General features: G+C 38.3%; 1 protein-coding gene across 1 annotated transcript in view; it reads left to right on the forward strand.

The window, feature by feature from the left end:
- The window catches only part of CDKAL1 (CDKAL1 threonylcarbamoyladenosine tRNA methylthiotransferase), a 448,747-nt gene that overhangs the window by 168,138 nt on the left and 259,746 nt on the right, over nucleotides 1–20,863 (forward strand). The window contains exon 6 of the mRNA XM_082014683.1: nucleotides 2,124–2,244. Coding sequence (XP_081870809.1) covers nucleotides 2,124–2,244 — 121 coding nt within the window. The remainder of the gene's footprint in view (nucleotides 1–2,123; nucleotides 2,245–20,863) is intronic.

Genomic DNA, 20,863 nt, shown 5'->3' on the forward strand with positions numbered 1-20,863 from the left:
GGAGAGCATGAGCTAAATTCTTATTAGAGAGCAGTTATTTGCCTGGCTGTTTGTTGTGAGGGTGTGCATTCCGAGGAGATCAAGCTTCACTGATTCTGCGCTCTGATATATTACCTGTTGGGAGGGTAGGTTATCTTTGTGATTTGTTGGTTTGGTTTTGTTTTTTAGACTTCAGAATGGTGATTTGACCCCAATTCTAAATGTATGAATTCAAAATTTTGGGTAGCTTGTTGTTATGGTGGTAAGCCTGATTGTTTTAAGAAAAATGTAAACCATTCCACTGTATTTTCAGCCGTAAATACAAATACAGTTCTAATATGGTAATGCAATTGAATATTTAAAAAATTGATAAACTGGTTTATCCCAAATGAACTACAGTATTAGGAATTATGAAAAGGAAAGTTCTCTGCTTCTAGTTTAATTTTTATGCCTACCATAAATAGGTATGTACCTACTGGTACAATGGTAGTACCATTTACACATAAATAAAATGGTGCCATTCTTGCTACTCCTCAATGAAGCATTAGATTGGAAAATAACTGATTGTATTGTGAGACAAAGATATTGCTGTTATTGTCATGAAAAGGTAGAAGTGAATAATTTAGCAAATGTTAATAACACAAGCACCATATTACTAAATTCACAGCAGGAGGTAATGAAATTTTCGTGAAATGAGGCTGCAAAAATAATACCTTTTAATTCCTGTTGATGTTAGGATGTCTTTTTTTAATATTAGCCATTACGATATCAGGCCAGTCCGGCTCACTCCTTCATTAGATCACATTTTTGATGGAGAATTTTTATGTGTTTTAAAAAACCTGGGAAAGATGGTATGCTGCAAGTAGTTGTTTATTTCTGGGCTGTTGTATGACAGAAATAAATTCAGAGTATGAACGCATTATTAAAAATTCGTTAATGACTCCTCAAAACAGGTAGTGGAGAAAGACTTTAAATGATGGATTAATTAGTTTTAGAAATACTTGTTGGTAGTGTAAGTTATGAGATTTGATTGAACATAGTTTTTAATTGATTTGAACTGGTTTTCTACTTTGCTGTGCTAGATGTAGCTCAGGTAATACTTATTTCCTTTTGCCCCTGCCCTTTCCTTTTTTTGAGTAGGTTTTTTCTTTTCTGAAATGTTTGACGGATTGTAGGTGTAGTTTCATGTACTATCAAAAGAGTTTTCCAGCTTCAGTGGATACATGCTTTCTCTCTTGCCTCTACTCCACGTAGTGTTACTTTCTACCTCTTTTCAGGTATCTAGCATTAGCTTTCCCTTGCTGTCTTATCTGCCTATTCTAGGCTTTATGGAATAAGTGATACAAGTCTTATGTTTATAAGTTGGGCATATTTTACCTCTTGCAGTAACGTACACTTAATTGTTTTTGTTCGCCATCGTTAGATCTTGCTTCTGAATATTAGCGAACCCTGTCATTTGTGCTCCTTAAATATGAAATATAGGACTTGACATGGTATGACTGATGTACTGTTGTACGCAGTTGGTGATAGTATTTGTATTTTACTCTCTGAATGTTACTGGCTTCAGGCAAGGGGTTGTGAGGCAATTTTCTGACCTGCAATCTCCTTGTTGTGGGAGGAACATGCGTAAATCTCGGTAGTCATTTTTACCATGAACATGTTATCAGAATATGCTTCACAGCACTTATCTGACTATATAAGTGTGAGGGTAACTTTGAAATGTGTTGGTTCTCCATATAATAAGCTAAAAAATGTTTAGTTGTTTATTACCTACTAATTTAGGTTTGAATGAAATTTTGGGGAAAAATATTTTAATCCTGCCATACAATGTATTTAAATATTGCTATGTTGATATTTGCTTGGGAGTCTGGAAATGAAACTGCTTAGATCACTTTAATTGAATAAACCAGAAAATGCAAGTGTGAAAAGATAATTGGATGAAATAATTTGTTCAATTTAACATGGTTTATTTTACCTGTCAGCGTCTCCTTTTAAATGCTCCAGCTGGTAGAAATACATTATTACATCTCATTCTTATTTTCAATCTTTGAAGTATAAACACTGCTTCTGAAGAAGAGCAAATCAAAACAAATGTGATGAGACTTGTGCTTTGTATTCACTGCATTTTTATGCTTCATTTGCAGGTCACTCGGTGAGACTGCTGGGTCAGAAAAAGGATAATGGAAAACGTTTGGGGGGAGCACGACTGGATTTGCCAAAGATTAGGAAGAATCCACTGATAGAAATAATTTCCATCAATACAGGGTAAGAAGATTCCAAAGTTATAAAACACTCAGTACTGCTGAGGAATTCAGTTTATCTCTTTGTGCAGGCCTGGTGTATTACTCCTAAGTTACACAGAAGAAAGCAGGATGACTACTTTTAAATAGTAAAAGATTTTAAATGGTGCTCTTTCTGGAAAATAAATCCCCGCTTATTTGGGTACAAGACTTATGCTGCTCCAGGCCTGCATACAATCATGCAGTCCTCTTCGTAAGTTCATTTACCACTTTCTCAAAAGAAAAAGTCCTGAGAAAATTGGAGAAGAAAAAAGCATTTAGAATTTTCTTTCCTGTGCTCTTTTGATATCTGAGATGACAGTTCTGGAATATCGTTAGTAACTCATTAAGATCTGGACTGACAATCAGATGTTTAAATGGCTAAATTAGATACAGGTATTTGCTTCCTGTCCCTCTAGTATGTTTGTAAAGAGTTATGCTTATATGTCAGCCTTTCCTTTGTTTGAATACACTACACTCTGCCTATCAAGGAACTCTGGATGTTCATGTGTCCATAAGACTACAAGTATTTTTCTGTTCTGTATTTCTACTTTGAGGAATTCTATTTTAATCTTCCCTCCCTTGATGCTTTCTTTTTCTCAGCTCTACTTAGTCATCTCCCATTTGGTCAGTTTCCTAAAAAAACACAAAACAAAAAGAAAGCAAACCTGCCCCACACAAGTCCCCTTCTGATTTTCCCATCTTCTGCAATTTATAGTAATTTCCCAGGTGCTAAAACATAAAATGCATTGCTCTAGGCATCCCAGGTAGGTATGAACTTACTTCCTAGAGGAAAAAAAAAATGTGATAAAGCTTAGCTGTCTTTGTTTTGAGTTTGGTCTAGCACTTTCATAAACATTTAATGAAGGAGTTTTGCTACTACCTCCTGTCTTACTTCCTTGTCTTTAAGTAATCTTGCCTTCATAATTTGATGTAAAACCTAGTGTGCAATTTAGGTCAGAATATGAGTTCAAGGCTCAGTGTGGATACTTTTTTCTCCGACTTGTGGTAAACATATGGTTAACATATTGTCATATTGCTGAATTATAATGCCTTTTTAAACTGGGGTTTCATGCATTGATTGTTTTTGAAGTCTGGATATGAGCTCTTCTGGTGCAGTTACTTTAAGTGATCTAAATTTTTTCCCTCCTTGTCTTTCTTCTCAACATCTTATTTGTGCCCATGTGATCAAAATCCTTTTCATGATTAAAAATAAGCAAAGCATTCTTTTATGTTTGGTTGTGTCTAAGTTTCAGGTGGTATAAATTTTTCTTTTCCATTACTATTTATCACAATCTAATGTTATAATATCTTTAGAGTTGTAAATGTTGTCAAGGATGTAAACTAATTGAGCCATGGTCTTGTTTACGTGTCTCTTCATTTGTAGTAGTGCATTTAAGATGGTAAAACATATTGCTATTTCTAATACCATGTTATTGCTAACCTATTTATAGAGGTTAATATAAGTACTGTAGGGTATATACAGGTGACAGAGTAACAACCCTTTGAAAAAAAATTCTAATATTTTGAACATGGGTATTTTCATACTGGGTTTTAAAAAAAAATTAAAAATTATTTAAAAAAAAAAAAACTGCAGACAATTAACATCTCCCTAAGATGTTACCTTTGGAAACCCTTTTATTTAGAATCTAATAGTTTACAAATGCTAATTACTTTGCCTTAGTAGTTACTGCTGTTCTCAGGTCAATAGAATATGTATTTTATACCATAAGAAAATATAAAAAAATACTAGAAACCACAAAAATATATTTATTTCATGGAGAATAAGGTCAAATATGACTTGATATGACCAGAATGTTCTGAAAACCTGAAAGAAACAAGTCAGTTTTATAAGACCTCTAAATTAACTAATGTGTCATTCTATGTTATATCACATGCTCAAGGAATCCTGCCTCTCTTGAAATACAGGGTATGGTGTTTTCCTGTCCCTGTCTTCTCCTTCCCCCTCCTCAGCCTCTCTACCTGTGTATTGCAGGTAAGTTTTTTGGTTACTACTCTGGCTTTGAAAATTGAAGTGTAGTTTTAGAAAGGTAGCAGTGCTCATCAGTTTCTGAAAATATAAAAAATATAATCGGTGAAGAGCAAGACATAGTATGTTTACTTGCTGTGACTTGGCTGTGTTCATTTTGTCAGCTTTGCCTTAGTACTCTGGCTATGGAAGTTTTTAGTACCAACACCACATTTATCTAAGCTGTTTTCTCTAGACTGGAGAAAACCTTGAAGATTTGTTTTTGGTACACTGTTCTTTGAGAGGTGAATTTGAATCAGACTAGAAGGTCTTAAAATAGTAAGAAATACTTTGTTAAAAATAGCGATTTCCTCTTTGGAAATACATATGTCTGATGCTGTTGAGCGATAGTGTCTGGGAGCAGCACGAGCAGGGCTGCTCCGTGAGGGAGGACAAGAAGGGACCTGAGGGTGCTACCAGCACAGGCAGTGGCTGTACCAACGGGACGCCCTGTGCCACAGGCTCTGAGCACTGGGAAAAGCTGGGAGCTGGTAGTAGGACGCAAAAGCAGTCATAGACATGGCACATGATCAGCCACGGCCTGTGTCTATCCAGGGGCTCCAGTCAGGATCAAAAGGAAGTGGGCTGGAGACAGGACTGGGGAAGAAGCTATGTATTCAGTTCAGCTAGAACTCAATCTGGCCATGGTTGTAAGGGATAACAAAAAAAGCTTTTACAAATATATTAACAACAAAAAGAGAGCCAAGAAGAATCTCCATCCTTTATTGGATGCGGAGGGGGGCGGGAACATTGCCACCAAGGGTGATAAAAAGGCCAAGGTACTTAATGCTGTCTTTGCCTCAGCCTTTACTAATAGTCAGACCAGTCATCCTCAGGGTATTTAGCCCTCTGAGCTGAAAGACAGGGATGGAGAGCAGAATAACCCGCCCATAATACAGGAGGAAGCAGTTAATAACCTGCTATGCCAACTGGACACTCACAGGTCTATGGGGCCTGATGGGATCCACCAAAGAGTACTGAGAGAGCTGGCGGAGGAGCTCACCAAGCCACTCTCCATCATTTATCAGCAGTCCTGGTTAACAGGGGAGGTCCCAGATGACTGGAGGCTTGCCAATGTGATGCCTATCTACAAGAAGGGCTGGAAAGAGAATCCTGGGAACTACAGGCCTGTCAGCCTGACCTTGGTACTGGGAAAGATTATGGAGAGGTTCATCTGGAGGGCGCTCACAGGGCATGTGCAGGAAAACCAAAGGATCAGGCCCAGCCAGCACAGCTTCATGAAAGGCAGGTCCTGCTTGACCAACCTGATCTCTTTCTATGAGCAGGTGACCCACCTAGTGGATGAGGGAAAGGCTGTGGATGTTGTTGACCTGGACTTTAGTAAAGCCTTTGACAGCGTCTCCCACAGCATTCTTCTGGAGAAACTGGCGGCTCATGGCTTAGACAGGTGTACTCTTTGCTGGGTAAAGAACTGGCTGGATGGCCAAGCCCAGAGAGTTGTGGTGAATGGAGTTAAATGCGGCTGGTGGCCAGCCAGTCACAAGTGGTGTTCCCCAGGGCTCGATTCTGGGGCTGGTCTTGTTCAGTATCTTCATTGATGATCTAGATGAGGGGATCGAGTGCTCCCTCAGTAAGTCTGCAGATGACACCAAGTTGGGTGGGAGTGTTGATCTGCTGGAGTGTAGGAGGGCTGTGCAGAGGGATCTGGACAGGCTGGATCAATGGGCAGAGGTCAACTGTATGAGGTTCAATAAGGCTAAGTGCTGGGTCCTGCATGTGGGTCACAACAACCCCAATGCTACAGGCTTGGGGAGGAGTGGCTGGAAAGCTGCCCAGCAGAAAAGGACCTGGGGGTGCTGGTTGACAGCCAGCTGAATATGAGCTGGCAGTGTGCCCAGGTGGCCAAGGAGGCCAACAGCATCCTGGCCTGTATCAGCAATAGTGTGGCCAGCAGGAGTAGGGAAGTGATTGTACCCCTGTACTCGGCACTGGTGAGGCCGCACCTTGAATCCTGTGTTCAGTTTTGGGCCCTTTACTACAAGAAGGATGTGGAGGTGCTGGAGCGTGTCCAGAGAAGGGCAACAAAGCTGGTGCGGGGTCTGGAGCACAAGTCTTATGAAGAGCAGCTGAGGGAACTGGGGTTGTTCAGCCTGGAGAAGAGGAGGCTGAGGGGAGACCTTCTTGCTCTCTACACCTGCCTGAAAGGGGGTTGTGGTGAGGTGGGTGTTGGTCTCTTCTCCCAAGTAACTAGCGATAGGACGAGACGAAATGGCCTCAAGTTGCACCAGGGGAGGTTTAGATGGGATATTAGGAAAAATTTCTCCACCGAGAGGGTGGTCAAACGTTGGAACAGGCTGCCCAGGGCAGTCGTGGAGTCACCATCCCTGGAAGTGTTCAAAAAAAACATGTGGATGTGGCACTCTGGGACATGGTTTAGGGGGCATGGCGATGTCAGGTTGATGGTTGGACTTGATGATCTTAAAGGTATTTTCCAACCTTATTGATTCTATATGATGCAGGTCTGAAGTCCATCCTGGAGGTGAGCACAGGACTGGAGGCAGGCATGGTATTTAAACTGTTCCCAAGACTGGGAACACAAGGCTGAGCTTAATTGGAGCTCTTGGCCCAAAGGGGGCTGGAGACAGCAGCTGAAGCTGGTCAGGTCAATTAGGGCCTGATGGTGTCCACAGGGCTGTGACAGGTGGTTGTGTACTACCATTTACATGTGGGTTCTTAATGAGCTCTTGGCTTCTTTTGTAATTCTGTGGGAGAAGCAATGGCTTTGTTGGAGCCTGTGTATCCCTCAGCCCCAGAGCGCTGGAGTCTGTGATGGCTCATGCTAACCTCTTTCCCTCTCCAGTAGTACAAATACCGTTATGTACATGGACATCTGCCAGCTGGAACTATTCTTCTGAGAATTTAGTAGGACCAGTTTATTTTCAGGAGTCTTTAAACATACTGATTGTTAACTGTGTCTGAGAATGTGGGTGCAATTGAAATGCAACACTGTAGAATGAGATTTGTTTCTTAACTCAAGATGGTGTCAAATTCTCTTCAGTTAATTTTGACTTGCGGCTTTTTGTTAGTGATTCCTTCTTCTCTCAGACATGGGGGAGAGAAATTTCCTGTCCTGAAGGGTTCTGTCCTTCTGTCCAATGTTTTCCTTGCCCATGCACAAATGCATGCCTACATATGCAGATGTCCCTGTTGGTTTTCCCCAGACTGCTGCTGTACATGGGCCTCCTCAGCTGTTCTTTTGCATGAATCATCTGCCCTGTCAAGGGACATATTGTGTCTCCACTACAGTATGCAGTCTGTAATAACAATAATTTAAAACAAACAAAACCAAAACCCCATTAAGGTATGGAATACTGGTGAAGATAAGCGCTGGTTCTATCTGTTGTGAGCCAGCTCAGAGTTTTCACGCAGTGCCACATTTGTCCCTAAAAAGGTGTTTCTGTGCCTTTAGAGGGACCTGGCTCTTGTTCAGTGTTTGGCTTTTTTTCAAAAGTAATGGACAGGTTTTTTTCTACTGTTAATTTTGGTTGCTCTGAGGTTTGCTGCTTTCTCATTTAGAAATCCAAGCTATCTTTATCTGTTTAATTTACTATGGCAGTTAGTGGTTTCTGTCAACAGACAGAGAAAGCCTTCCTTCCCAGGAGCAACATGTTTCAGAGTTTCCAAGTATGTTTGCAGAGACTATGGTGAGTACCAGAATGGGGGCACAAGAGACTTATCAGACTTCTCTGACACACAAAGATATGTTAGTGAATCTTAATTTTTCTGTGTGCCAAATACATAAGGAATCCTTACAACCCCAGTATCCCATACAAGCTGCAGACTGACCTCTGTAATTTTCCCCTAAGGAATAAGGGACCCTTTCTTCCTGTGTTGTTTGCTTTCTCTGTTATCATTTAGAAAGCATTTTTCAATATTTTTTATATCAAAAAATATATAGTATTCAGTTTTTTCGTTAGAATAGGAAGTTAAAAATCAACAATTACAGCAGAGCTTGGATAGTTGTCTTGGTATCTAGTAAGTTCTGCAGTGATATTAGTGGATCTGAACCTAGAAAAAGATCCTGTCCTCCAAAATAATCTTCTGCTTCAATTAAGGGCATTTGGTTCAATCTCTTTCAATTTTATGTCCGAAGCATGTATTGTACAGGTCATCTTACTGGAACAAGTAAGGTAATAGTATTACAATACCATGTTAAGTGCTTTTTGGAGAAGTATGAAGTTGTTCACTAGTCTCCCAATGTGATTATTCTATCTGGTAATTTGAAGTAAGAAAGAGAAATGTCCTCAAATCTATTTTGCATTACAGCTTCATTTTGGGGTAGGGAAAAATATTTTCTCCTCATGATAGGATATTTAGTGCCAGTTTCATAACCTATGGAGCCACTTAGCACTCTCTAATGGGATCAAGACTTGGTCTTCCACCTTTTAGTTAAGTAATTCTGTATCCTGATCTCTCTGGTTTTTAGCTTGGACCGTTACTTGGACGTGTCTGTGTTGTTGGCATGGCCTGAGCTCCCTTATATCCAGGTTGCTACCACTCACATGTCAGACATGATTTTATTTGTGCTTTGCCTGAGTGCCTTGGGAAGCATGAGAGGAGCTGAATATGAGTCCACAGTAGAACTTACTGTTGTGTGGGTTTGCACATAGGTTCACTCAAGTGCTTTCTGTAATCTTACTGAAGTTTCTGCCTCTCTTTCTGGAGTAGGCAGGTTATTGTACTGCTGATGTGCCTGGCTAGAGAAGAATAAACGCATATTATACAGGGGATTCAAAACCAAAAGGAGTATAGCAGTGTGCATGCATGCATTAGACTATCTTGAGAGCTAAGATCTGGTGCAGTTCATGTTAAAATTGCAGTATGAATGTACCCAAAGGGCCAAATCTCTGTCCAGATTTTCCTGTCGTTCTCTCTCATCTGGACACTGAATGAATCCCAGATAGTCTCATTCTTTTGTTACTTTTATAGATTCCACTATTAAGCTACTCGGAGGACAGGGAGATTTTTAAGGTTCAGCCCAGCAAACTGAGCATCTGGGTTTGAGTGTATTTCTGAGGGAGTATAGAACCACAGTTGTACCAAGAGGACTGTGTAATTCAGTGGAAGCACTGTCCACTTCTCAATCTGCATGTCTGTGTGTGTTTTCTTTTGGGAGAAGGGTTTTTAAAAGCATTATTAAAATTACCCATCCAACCAAGCCTGATTAGATTGTTTCTATAGGGCTAGAGCATCTTAAAGAAGGTCAGCATGTTACTTTGTCAGAAAGATTTTCAGATCTACTTTTGAGTCTTAAATACTAATTAAGGCATAACACTTCAAGCTTTGTACTCTCAGTCTTGAAGAAATGTGAACTTTCTTCTCCTGGGACAGTTCTTGCTAGCAAACTTTATGTTGAGAGTGAACATATGTAGTTAGTACTTAGGACTTTCTTTAGAAGTTCTTGATGCTTCTTGCTAACTTTGTAGGGTTTTTTTTAGGCCATGCTTTACAGTTCTGTAGTAGTCTTCATTCAGAATGGTTATAAGCTGCTGATGGATTCAAATCTATCAGAAAAAAATTAAAAAACGTAGTTCTATGTCCAGGACTTGGTTTGTTTTATGAATCAAGTAGCCAAAAATTCATCATAAAAAAATAAGTTACAGAGTTACTGTTGTCAATGCTGATGTTGCCAGGCAGGAATATTTGCCTGGTTATGAATTGTGAAAGGTTAAAATTCTATTCTTTCATCATTTTCTGTTGTAAGCAGCTTTTTCAGTTTTATGATTAATTAGGGTGTATGAGAATTGAATTTTCTCCAAGAGTTGCATTTCAATTTTATATGCGGTCAAATAATATTCTTTCTATATATTACATTTCAGCATTTGTTTAGGATCAAGTATATAAAATACCCTGGAATTGTATGTCCATGAAAGTGTAGGCAATTGTTTTGTGTGGTTTTATTTTTTTTTAAATTGTGCCAAAAAAAGAGGACCTAAACTTAAATGCTTTCAACTGTATAATTTTTTAAAAATGTGGCTATCTGAAATAATTGATTTAATTAACTTCTGTAATTTTGTAAAACTTTGCAGCACTAGATGGTTGCCTTCTTACTCACTTTTGGTGGTTAGTAATGAGGTACCTGTGAGGTATTAGGTTACAAAAAAAATGTAAAATAACACTGGTAAGAGGTCTGGAAAGTCTTTGGGGTATGCATAGATTCATTTTGCTATAGGTAGTCTTCACTGAAGCAACGCATATTTGAGGCTGCTTTCAGTATTAAAAGCAGATCATACTCTGTCTCTCTGCTGCAGTTGGGATCTCATGAACAAGAAACATGAGTGGCTTTCCCCATATGGCAGTATGTAAGGAGGCAGTGGCCTCATCTCAGAAATGAGGGGTTTACAGAGAGATCATCAGGAGGAGAAGCATGTGGCTGTTTTCCTCCTCTGATGGAGGGATAATTATTGCTTCAGCATCATTTGATGTCAGTGCATTGGCCGATGGGGAGTCCAGTTAGAACAGTATTTATTCCCTTGCCAGCATAAGATACTCCAGTGAGAGATATTGAGGTCCTTGGGAGCACTGGAGGATGCTACTACAGTTTTTATCAGTGAAATTCACATCTAGTTATTAATCTTACAGTACTGCTGTGAGTCAAGTGTTAACCAGGCTCGGGTGCAGAAGCTGAGGCCCAGGGGCACATGACACAGGACTGAACCGTGTTGAATGCTAAGTTGGGAGGCTGGTCTGATGGAGTTTAAGGTCTGTCTGTCTTTGGTTTTTGTTATACCTGGTTGGCTCTTGTCCAGCTATATCACTGAGATGCTGAATGGCTACATTGGGCTTGTAGTGCTGATCCCTCAATATTCTGCTCCTGCTGTATCATAGAATCATTAAGGTTGGAAAAGACCTCTAAGATCATCAAGTCCAACCATCAACCCAACACCACCACCATACAGTGTTACTTCTCCAGAATTCAGGTCTGCTCTTTCCCTTGTGTTACTTTCCACTTTCACAAGACCTGTGTACCACAGAGTGACTGCAGACCCCCACTATTACTTGGCACTGTGGAGCTCCCTGTAAGAAAGGGAAATGTCATAAACAAGGTGGATGTGGATTATAATGCAGCACTCTGCTAATTAACTGCATATTTACCATGGGCTAGCCTGTCTGAAGAGTGATTTAAAAAGGATATTTAGCAAGGTAGTATAGAGATCAGCTAGGATGCACCAGAATTTTTCTAATTAGGATAGCAAATTACTATTTGCTAATTGTGACTGTTAAATCCCTGAGATCTTGCAGTGGCCTGTGTTGCCTGTCCAGATTTTTGGCTAATTGCACTGGCTGAGCTAGACTTCTGCCTTTTTGTGGCATTCAGGAAACATCATCTATGCCTGTGGGTTCACCTTTGAAAGCGCTTTATGCGTTCACGTAATCTCGGAGTCCTTTATAACTGAGATGGCTCTTCTGAAGGCACCATCTTGAAACCTTATCAAAATACCTTTGATTACTCAGGAAAGGATGTTGTGGGTTAAGTCTGAAAGCTCATGATGCCATTGCCCTCCTGTGCTGAAATTAGTGGGATGTTTCAGTAATATTCAGTTCAACAGAAGAACCACTATGGCTTTCTGTGTTTACTGATGTGAACTCAAATCTATTCCCTAGTACAATGTTATCTCTAGGTAAAAATATGTAGAGAGATGGAAAATGGCAATCTTTCCAGAATGTGAAAAATTGGATTACCTACTGTTTGATAGTTTTGGTTTTTGGCAACTGCTTATATACTTTTGTCTGTCCAACTATGCCACAATGATTTCAACATTTCTGTCTTCTAAAATACTGCTGTCCCCATCTTGAATGAATAGTGAGTCTGGATTACAAATCTGTTCATATTTTGTAAAAATCTTTGAATAATTATAAAGATGAATTCTATGTCTTCAATTTACTTGATTCAGTTTCTTCGTTAATATAGATTTTTCTACATTTTAATGTTCAACTTTTTAAGATACTCATTTAAATGACACTACAGTTGAAAGAAGATTTTGATTTTTTACAGTACAAGTTTAATATGTGTTTTGATTTGCATTCAATATTATGCTTGGAGAGGCAAAATAGTATTTCTTCTGGTTATAATAATATAGTTATTATATAATTAAATACTATATTACCACATATTATATTTACTTTTACTTGAATTCAAGATAAATGCTTAGAGCAAACTCCACAGGAAATCTGAAGTGGTACGATTACATTGGACCTACCTTAGCTTATAATATTTAAATGGACACTTTTCATAACTATTTAGTTCAAACATCTATGACATGCCAGAGCCTATCATGTCAGTTACCCTCAGAAAACAGAGAAGGGAGAAAGTCTGGAAAGATGCTGTATGTGTCTTTGAAAGGAAACCTCTGCATTAGGCTTTTTTTGTTTACATTTTAATCAATATTTGCATGTACTTACATTTAGACTGTATCTATACTATATACTAAGCATGTGTTTCAAACATACAGGTACCAGATATCAAACTGTTTTGCTTTGGCATGCTTCAGAAAATAATTTACAGAATGAAAAGTATAGATAGCACAGTTGTTTGTATCTATATGGAAGGTATTTTAATTTTAATCATAAAATTTGAAAAGCTAGTATTCCAAATCTTGCAGAAACCACACTGCTGTAACAGAGGGAAAAGGAAAAACAGTTGTTTACAACAGAAAGTTTTAACAGTCTACTTTTTTGCCTAAGGTCTCTTTCCACTGCAACTTACTGTAACTCACATCCGAGGTCATTATTTCCTAATTAGATATTTAAATAGCATATTGGTACACTCTCTGAAAGATTGAGGTTTTTTTTCTTCAGTTATTACTAATTTCTTGCAATTACAATAATTCATATTTTGAGAATGGAATATAAAATTATTTATAACAATCTGCTACAAAACTTCTAGGTGTCACATGGCAACAATTTCACTGAGAACACGGAAAAAAATGTAATGTTTATCATAAAGAGATGATACATTGGTGTGGCTTACATTCTCATCTTACCAACTATTGTGCTTGTAGTAATTTCTGTTCTCTGTGTGTCTGCCTTGTTCTGTGTCCCTGTTGCTGAGAATGTGCCTGCTCACCTATGCTTCCTCACATAGAATAAGTGAGTAGTATTGTGTTTTATTGGTTAGTTTCCTTGAGCAGCTTATGTAAAAAGGTAATTAAAGCAAGCAGAAAAGAAAGTAGTTGTATCTGGGCCAGAGAAGAACCGTTTCCTCCTTCCTGAGTAGCTTGATTTCTGTCTTCCCCCAAACATCAAAGGTTGCTACAGCTGATTCTGTAGGGTAGACTTGTACTTCCTTCAGTGTCAAAAAAACCCCAGCCTCTAATGTCAATTAATTGGAACGGCTCATTGAAATCAACAGCTGAGGGCAGGAGGAATTACCCCTTTGTCTATATTGCGGGAGGCAGCTGATCCTCTTCATTTCACAGAGGTATTAGGCCTGGTCAACTTTGTTGGAATTTAGTATAATGAATTCCCTTCTGCTGCTGGGAAGGTGGAAGCTCTTGATGTCTTCAATTTCTCTTACGCGGTAGTTCTGCGATTTGTGCTGATCTGTATGGTACAAGATTGCTTTGAGTAGTGAATATGATGTAGATGCTGGCAGATTCTTCTAGAGTAAACATTTGTTACCGTGCTAATCTGAAAGGAAAGTAACCTTGAATTCAAGATGATCCCTCACAAAAAGAAAGATACATAAAGTTTATTACATACCTGTATTCAGTATATAATTAGCATATAAATTTTTCACTAAGTATTTGCCTGAAAGAAGGTAATTTTTTCTCTCATGCTTTATGCCTGTTTTCTTTCATCTTTGCGCACACACCTTCATGATTTCTGCCACTGTTACTCTCTTTACGATACTAATGTTTCCTCATTTTTAGAGTCTTCACTGCTTGAACTCGCTTCTTTGAGCTTCAGCCCAAATCTGTGGGATTTTAAGTACAAAATTTGTAAAACCCTTTAGCTGCAACATCTGAATTTCTCCGATGTCATGCTGTCTTAATTCGATGACAAAGTAATTCCGAACTGGGCTCCGTTACTTTCCCTATAGGGATTAGAGCATGATCTCCTCCCTGCCAGGAGTCATTTTGAGAGAAAAAAAATTTAAAAAGTTTAAAGGACTCTTTCACTAGTACATCACATACCTAGGTTGTGACATCTTTTGTGGTATGACTTGAAGACTAGTATTCATTTCTCAGATTGTGTTTTTCATTGCTGCTGTTAACCACTGTTTGAACGGATCTAGGACGAGCGTGTTTTTAATGAGCAGCAGTTGCTGTGTCCTATTCCAAGAAATGTTCAGCCAGTCCTTCATTAAGTATGCTGACCTATGACACCTAAGAATTATTCCAGTAAATAGTTGTTTCTTTGGTATTATTCTACTATTCAAAATATCATACAATGACAATTCCACACTATCTGCTAATACTGCCAACTGTACTGTAATGTGTATTTTTCACTCCCCAGTTCTTATGATGATGGATTTTGTGCCTTTTTCTTTAATGGTGCAATTTGCTGACGTGTCAAAGTTAATTGGTGGCTCTTCTGCATTATCTGTGTGGCTCTTTACTTAGTCCAGTCATACACTGTTCCCGTGCGGTGAGGTTTTCCTGTGGAGTGAGGAAGGGCATGTTGGTAAAGTTCTTTGCCATAGGCAAAAATCATTATGACGCATTATTTGTACACACTGAGCATTACTGGCCTTGAATTCTTGCTGTGCAGTGTTTTGTGTTCATGGTATGTCTTGAGCTCTCAGGTTTTGGGAAATGAGAAATGCTATTTCAGTATGCATAAATTCTGCAACTATTTTTTCTGGATCATGAAAGTTTCCTCTTTTGAGTTTGCTGAATGACTTCTGCATTGAGTTAGAAGACGACAGTTTGATGGTTTCCATTTTTGCACTTTTACCTCCCTTAGGTTATTTCCTTCCAAGCCTCACAAATTTTAACTTTTTCTGCATATAGTGCCATCATGAATTTAAAATTTCCATCATACCTTCTCCTTCTACATTTTGGTAAGTTTCCTTTTGGTCTTGTACATCTCCTCTTCAGAAAATTTGCTATTTCACAGTTCACGTAGAAGATTCAGGAAGACTCATAAAAGTTGCCAGAAATCACTATGCAATTCTCTAAACTCCAGTTCACCACACAACTTGCAAGTCAGTGAGAAAAACAGCAGTAATCACATGCTCCAACTGCGTCATCTTATTAAAACTTTGGGCAGCTTCAGGCATATTTGTGCTCCTTCGTCACTAGGTGGCTTCCCGCACGGCATAGTTCTGTGACTCTGTTAACCCAAGAGGAAGATCACGGAATTTAATACAATCCCCAATTTTCAAGTTAAACTATGTGAGGAAAAGGTTGTGAGGGAGAAAACAAGCTTGATTGTTTTGTGTAACTATGATATACAGTTTCCTGCAGTTTCACATGACTCCTTTCAGTGCTACATTCCTGATTATTTTGATTCAGAAAATGAGATATTTTTTTTTATGCTTTAACGTACTGGAACCTGATTACAGGTTAGCACACAATATTGCAAGGTGACTTCCTGCCTGCCTTTTGGCAGATGCTTACATACAGAAGTGGTTTTGGATCACACAACAAGCTACATGTTCTAGTCTGCTTGAATGAGAGATCATTTTGAAGTTGTTTACAATTTCATATATCCGTAATTCTGACATCAATATGCTTTCTGAGGTTGGAGATAAATTCCTCCTTGTTGAGAAGAACATTCATTTGCGTCCCTTCTCTTAACACCCACATACGTATTTCCTAAGGGGAATCTGGACAGAATCCTGAGAAACATTTTATTCATTTCTCAGATTACAGTAAATACTGAGAAATAACCTCATGTGTCATGCTTATAATTAGTATTGTGTTGCCTTTAGTCCCAACTTTTAACATAAAAAACCCCAAATCTAGAAAAACAAGACAAGCACTAGAGAAGCCATTGTTCTGAAAAAATACTGTCTTGCTGAATGTTAGTATGAGAAGTGTCTGTGCTTTTACATACTCATAATTCTGGGGGTTTTAATGACCTATTTTAAAGTGTGATACAACTTAAGTGTTTAAAGTTAAATGCCCATGTCTTTACTGCTCATCAGCAGAATCGGATAACTTTTAGTTGCCTAATAATATAACCGCTTTTGCTAATCTTGGTATGACTTCTTAAATGTGAAGAAAAATGAAAACAACTTGTCAGAGTGTCTGATTGGGTGTCTCTTGTGCCCTTTTAGGTCAAGGTGGAATTTTTTTTTTTTTGGAGACCTGACAAGGAAATGTGTTAAGGGATGTGTGTGTGTTTTTTTTTTTTTAATTATTTTTAAAATCAGACTTGGGAAACGTCTTGTAATTGAATTTGTTCTTGCACTTGACCTAGTGATAATTTTAATGGAAAAATAGTTTTCATTGAATAAGATAGGTCGGTTCCAAGGAATTTATATTTTTGATTTTTATCAAAACGTACATGAATTGTAATTTTTATGGTATTCTTACTGACTTGTGTGAGTTAATAAGATTTGAAAAGTAAAGAAGAATTAGGGCATTTTTAACTGTGACTATCAGTATGTGACATAAAAGCAAAATCACTGAAATAAAGGTACTTTATAAAAATCCCAAACAAATAACAACTGAAATACTAAGATTGTTCTTGGCAGATAATATAGGTGGCACAAAAGCCAGTATAACGTGTTTCAAGGTTATTAATGTTATTTCAAGTGTGTTGTATGTGATAGTATTTTTCTTTATATGGCTTTATGTGGGGGAAAAAACCTCAAAACTTAACACTCTCTAATTCTGATATTTATGCTGAAGTTCAAATAAGCTGTGAGATTTTAACCTGTTAGTTTACATGATCCTTGTTTTTAAGATAGTTTACACAATCTCTGTTATAATTGCATTGTATATTCCATTATCTGTTTGTATAGCAAGTACATTTTTAAAATTTGGATTTTTGGAGTAAGTTGAAGTTTTTCCTCATTGAAAAATTTTGTGTTAATGTTATTGAAAAGTCTCACAATTTGCATATTTTTCTGCGTTATTCTTGACTGTCATTCTTGAAATGTGATATAATTTTAAAAAAATCAGGTTTCTAATTGTAAAAACAAATTAAACTGAATTAAGTAGTAGTTTCATTTACATTTCAAATAGTCTAATAAAATGTAAAATGCTTAGAGCAAATTTCTGTGCTCTTTCTCCTTTTGCTTTTACTCCAAAATGCACGTTAGAAAAGTTAGTATTTATATCAAGAATAAGTAAGTTTAAACAAGGCACTCGAAGGGTCCTCTACCCCCCAGTTGTGGAATTTAAGCAATAAAATTGCAGATTTTTGTGGACACACAACTTTTTCTCCAGCAAGTGGCTTAATAAAAAGCTGTTGAAATATTTGCTTTAAATTTTCTTTTGACTAGTTGTTTTAGCTTTTCCATTGCAGCAAGACTAATCTTATCCAGTAAATCAAATGTATGTTTTACTAAGTATCTGCTAGTACAAATGAGATCGAACACCTGAGTTTCTGGTCCCTTCAGGATCAGCGTATCTCTCTGCAAGTTACTGCTTTATGAACTGAGGGTACTCAGTAGATCCCCCAAAATGCTGAGGTGTTTCTGCACCCCTATGCTGCAGAGCACCATGCAATACTACTTCACTAAATGTGGAGAGGAAAAAAAAAAGTCATGGCAAACAAAAGGTAATTCCCCTCCATCAACTGGATATCGATTATGTGATGGCATGGAGAACCATGTTTATTTTGGGTTTTTATCTAGAAAATGGTTTCTTTTTGAGCAAAAGAATACAAATAGGGAAGTGAAGATTTGAGAAGTTCCTGGAGATAGTTCCACCCTGACTGATTCATAGTTTTATTTGGGATTAAGTGAACTAAATTAATTCACAGACTAGAGAAGATCTTTCACATGTTCCCTCTCTTTACAAAGATCACCCATTAGTTCAAGTTGTCATCCTTGTTTTTCTTAAGTCCAGGCTCAATTGAGAGGAAGAAAGAAGTGGTAAAATAAGATCTGAGATCCATGTTTTAGACTATAACAAAAATATTTGTATAGTTTTGGACAGTGCACTAGTACCTGTTAAGTTCTGTTGAGGAGTGTGGAGTGAGGCTTGTACAAATGTTCTGTATTCCCTTCTGCTCTGATGTGTAGTAATAGTGTAAGAGATACAGAAGGCTTCAGTTAAATGGGCAGTGAGCACAGTCTAGAGAACTAAGATCTGGTATTTCTCTGTATCCTTCTGAAGTGTGTCAATAGTCTATAAAAATCCTGAAATTAAAAGCTGGCATCAGTAGCTCAAGTATTGTTGCTGAAGTGTTTCTGGTGGAGTCCGATGAAGCTCCTGACTCATTGTTATATAAAACATCTTTACAAACATGAAAGGTCTATATGGATTGAACCTAAATATGGTGTCTATAGTCAACAGTATAGTATTAGCTCATGTATATCATTATGTCAAGAAGGCAGGTCCTTAGACCTGTGTTTAATTTGTTGTTTTTCCTTCAGTTTTATTTCCATCTTCAGGGGCTCATCTTGTCCTGTATAGCAAGAATATGAATCCAGATAAAATACCCCTGGCAGCATGTGTGTGATTCCTGTTAACTTTCTTTCTTGCAGACACAACTGCAAGTCTGAAAGCTGGTGCTTCCCAGTTTGCATATCATTGCCAAGGAGTTGAGAAACCAGGCTGTCCTTTTGGTGGGATCATGTCAGTGTTACTTAAAACAGGATTTATCCTTGCAAATGGAGTTTAGTGGTCTGACTTTTTTGAGGAAGAGAAAAATTTTCTCTGCCATTGCTATATTTGGTTTTGATTTCAGGAAAAAGAATGGATACTCTTGAAGGGGCGGTGGTAAGAAGTGAAAATTTATTTTTTTCATTTTTAACCTCTTTTGTCATGACTTGTTACAATGATTCTGTTACTCTTCAGAATTACTGTTGGCTGCTCCTTTTTATGGAGATCTTCGGTCCATACATCAGGAACGGTTGGGGACTCTAAGTCTTTACTCTATCGTGAATACACTGAATGAAGTGGAGGAAGATGCCTAAAAGAATGCTTTGTGCTGCTATGAATATGGTTAACAGCTTTGCACCCACTGTCATGATCATACATGCTTGGGTAAAGCACAAAACTTACTGTGAGATAAGCCTACAATATGAAACACTATTGAATACATCTTGTTACTTTCTGTTTAAAATGTGAAAAAAAAACTTTAAGGCTTATTTTCATAAGTAAAAGTACATGGTAAATGTGGGCCAGTGATGTGCCCTTGCAGCAAAAGTGGCCAAACAGCCTCCTGGGCTCAGCAGAGTGTCTCTGGAAGGTGGAGTTGAAGGTGGAGACACCTGTAGTGCTGCATCCAGGTCTGGGCTCCACCGTACAAGAGAGGCATAATGATGCTGGACCAAGTCAAGTGAAGGGCCATGAGGGTGATTAATGGCTTGGAGCATCTGACATATAATGAGAGACTGAGAACTGGGACTTCAGCCTAGATACGAGCAGGCTCAGGGGGATCTTCTCAATGTGTAGAAGTACCTGATGTGTGTGGGGGGAATGAAAAGGATGGAGCCAGGCTCTTCTCTGTGGTGCCTAGAGAGAGAACAGGAGGTGATGGGCAAAAATTGAAACACAAAGATGTATCAAATGTAAGGAAGAAACTTTTTTACAGAGGAGGCGATGGAACACTGAAAACAGTTTGCCCAGAGAGACTGTGGAGTCTCCATCCTTGGTGATAGTCAGAAGCTGACTGGACATGGTACTGAGAAACCTGCTTTAGTTGCCCCTGCTTTGAGTAGTGGGGGCCTGGACTAGACTATCTCCAGATGTCCCTTCCCACCTCAGCTGCTCTGTGATATTTAAAGAAATACAAACAGCAACAGAAAAACCCCCAAGGGTTTAGAGACAAACACAATGGATGTTAGTGCAGTTGCTTAATACCGGTGGAGACCTTTGCTCCAGAGGTAAGTGTTGTGGTTTGACACTTTAAAAAGTAATACCCCAAACTAGGGGTTCCCCATCCCATGCAGAATGCATCCCCATTTCCTGACTTAAAAGCATTTCCTGTGCAGTCCTGTAGGCCTATTCAGCTTCAGGAGAGAGGAACTCTATTTCTAAATTCCATGCCTGCTAGGCAGAACAAAATATTCCCACTGGAAATACACCCCCAAGCTTCTGTCTCTGTAACTTAGCATGTTGAATTTCATCAGCTTGATTTACAAGAAGATTTCAATGTTTTTTAAATTTCTTTTTCTGAATTCCTCCTGCAAAACGTATGGTTTTTATTTTTTCATAAAGTAACCTTATAGAATTTTGGTTTTAGAGTTTATCTTCAAGACAGGGAATGGGAAGTAGGGTTTTAGCTTTTTTTTGTAGGAATTTTGTTGGTATGTCTGTGGACTTTGTGAAAAGGAGCTATTTAAACAAAGGTCAAGTACAAAATTGTCACTCATCACATGCTTATCTAGCTTATTTTTAAACTCATACACAAGTGTCTAAGTATCACATGGTCTTTCTTGCATTGCAGACTGGTGCCAGACTTGGTGTCTTTTCTGTTTTTAAGCAAC

The sequence above is a fragment of the Phaethon aethereus genome (genome assembly GCF_964289735.1).
Source record: "Phaethon aethereus genome assembly, chromosome: 2".
NCBI lineage: Eukaryota > Metazoa > Chordata > Aves > Phaethontiformes > Phaethontidae > Phaethon > Phaethon aethereus.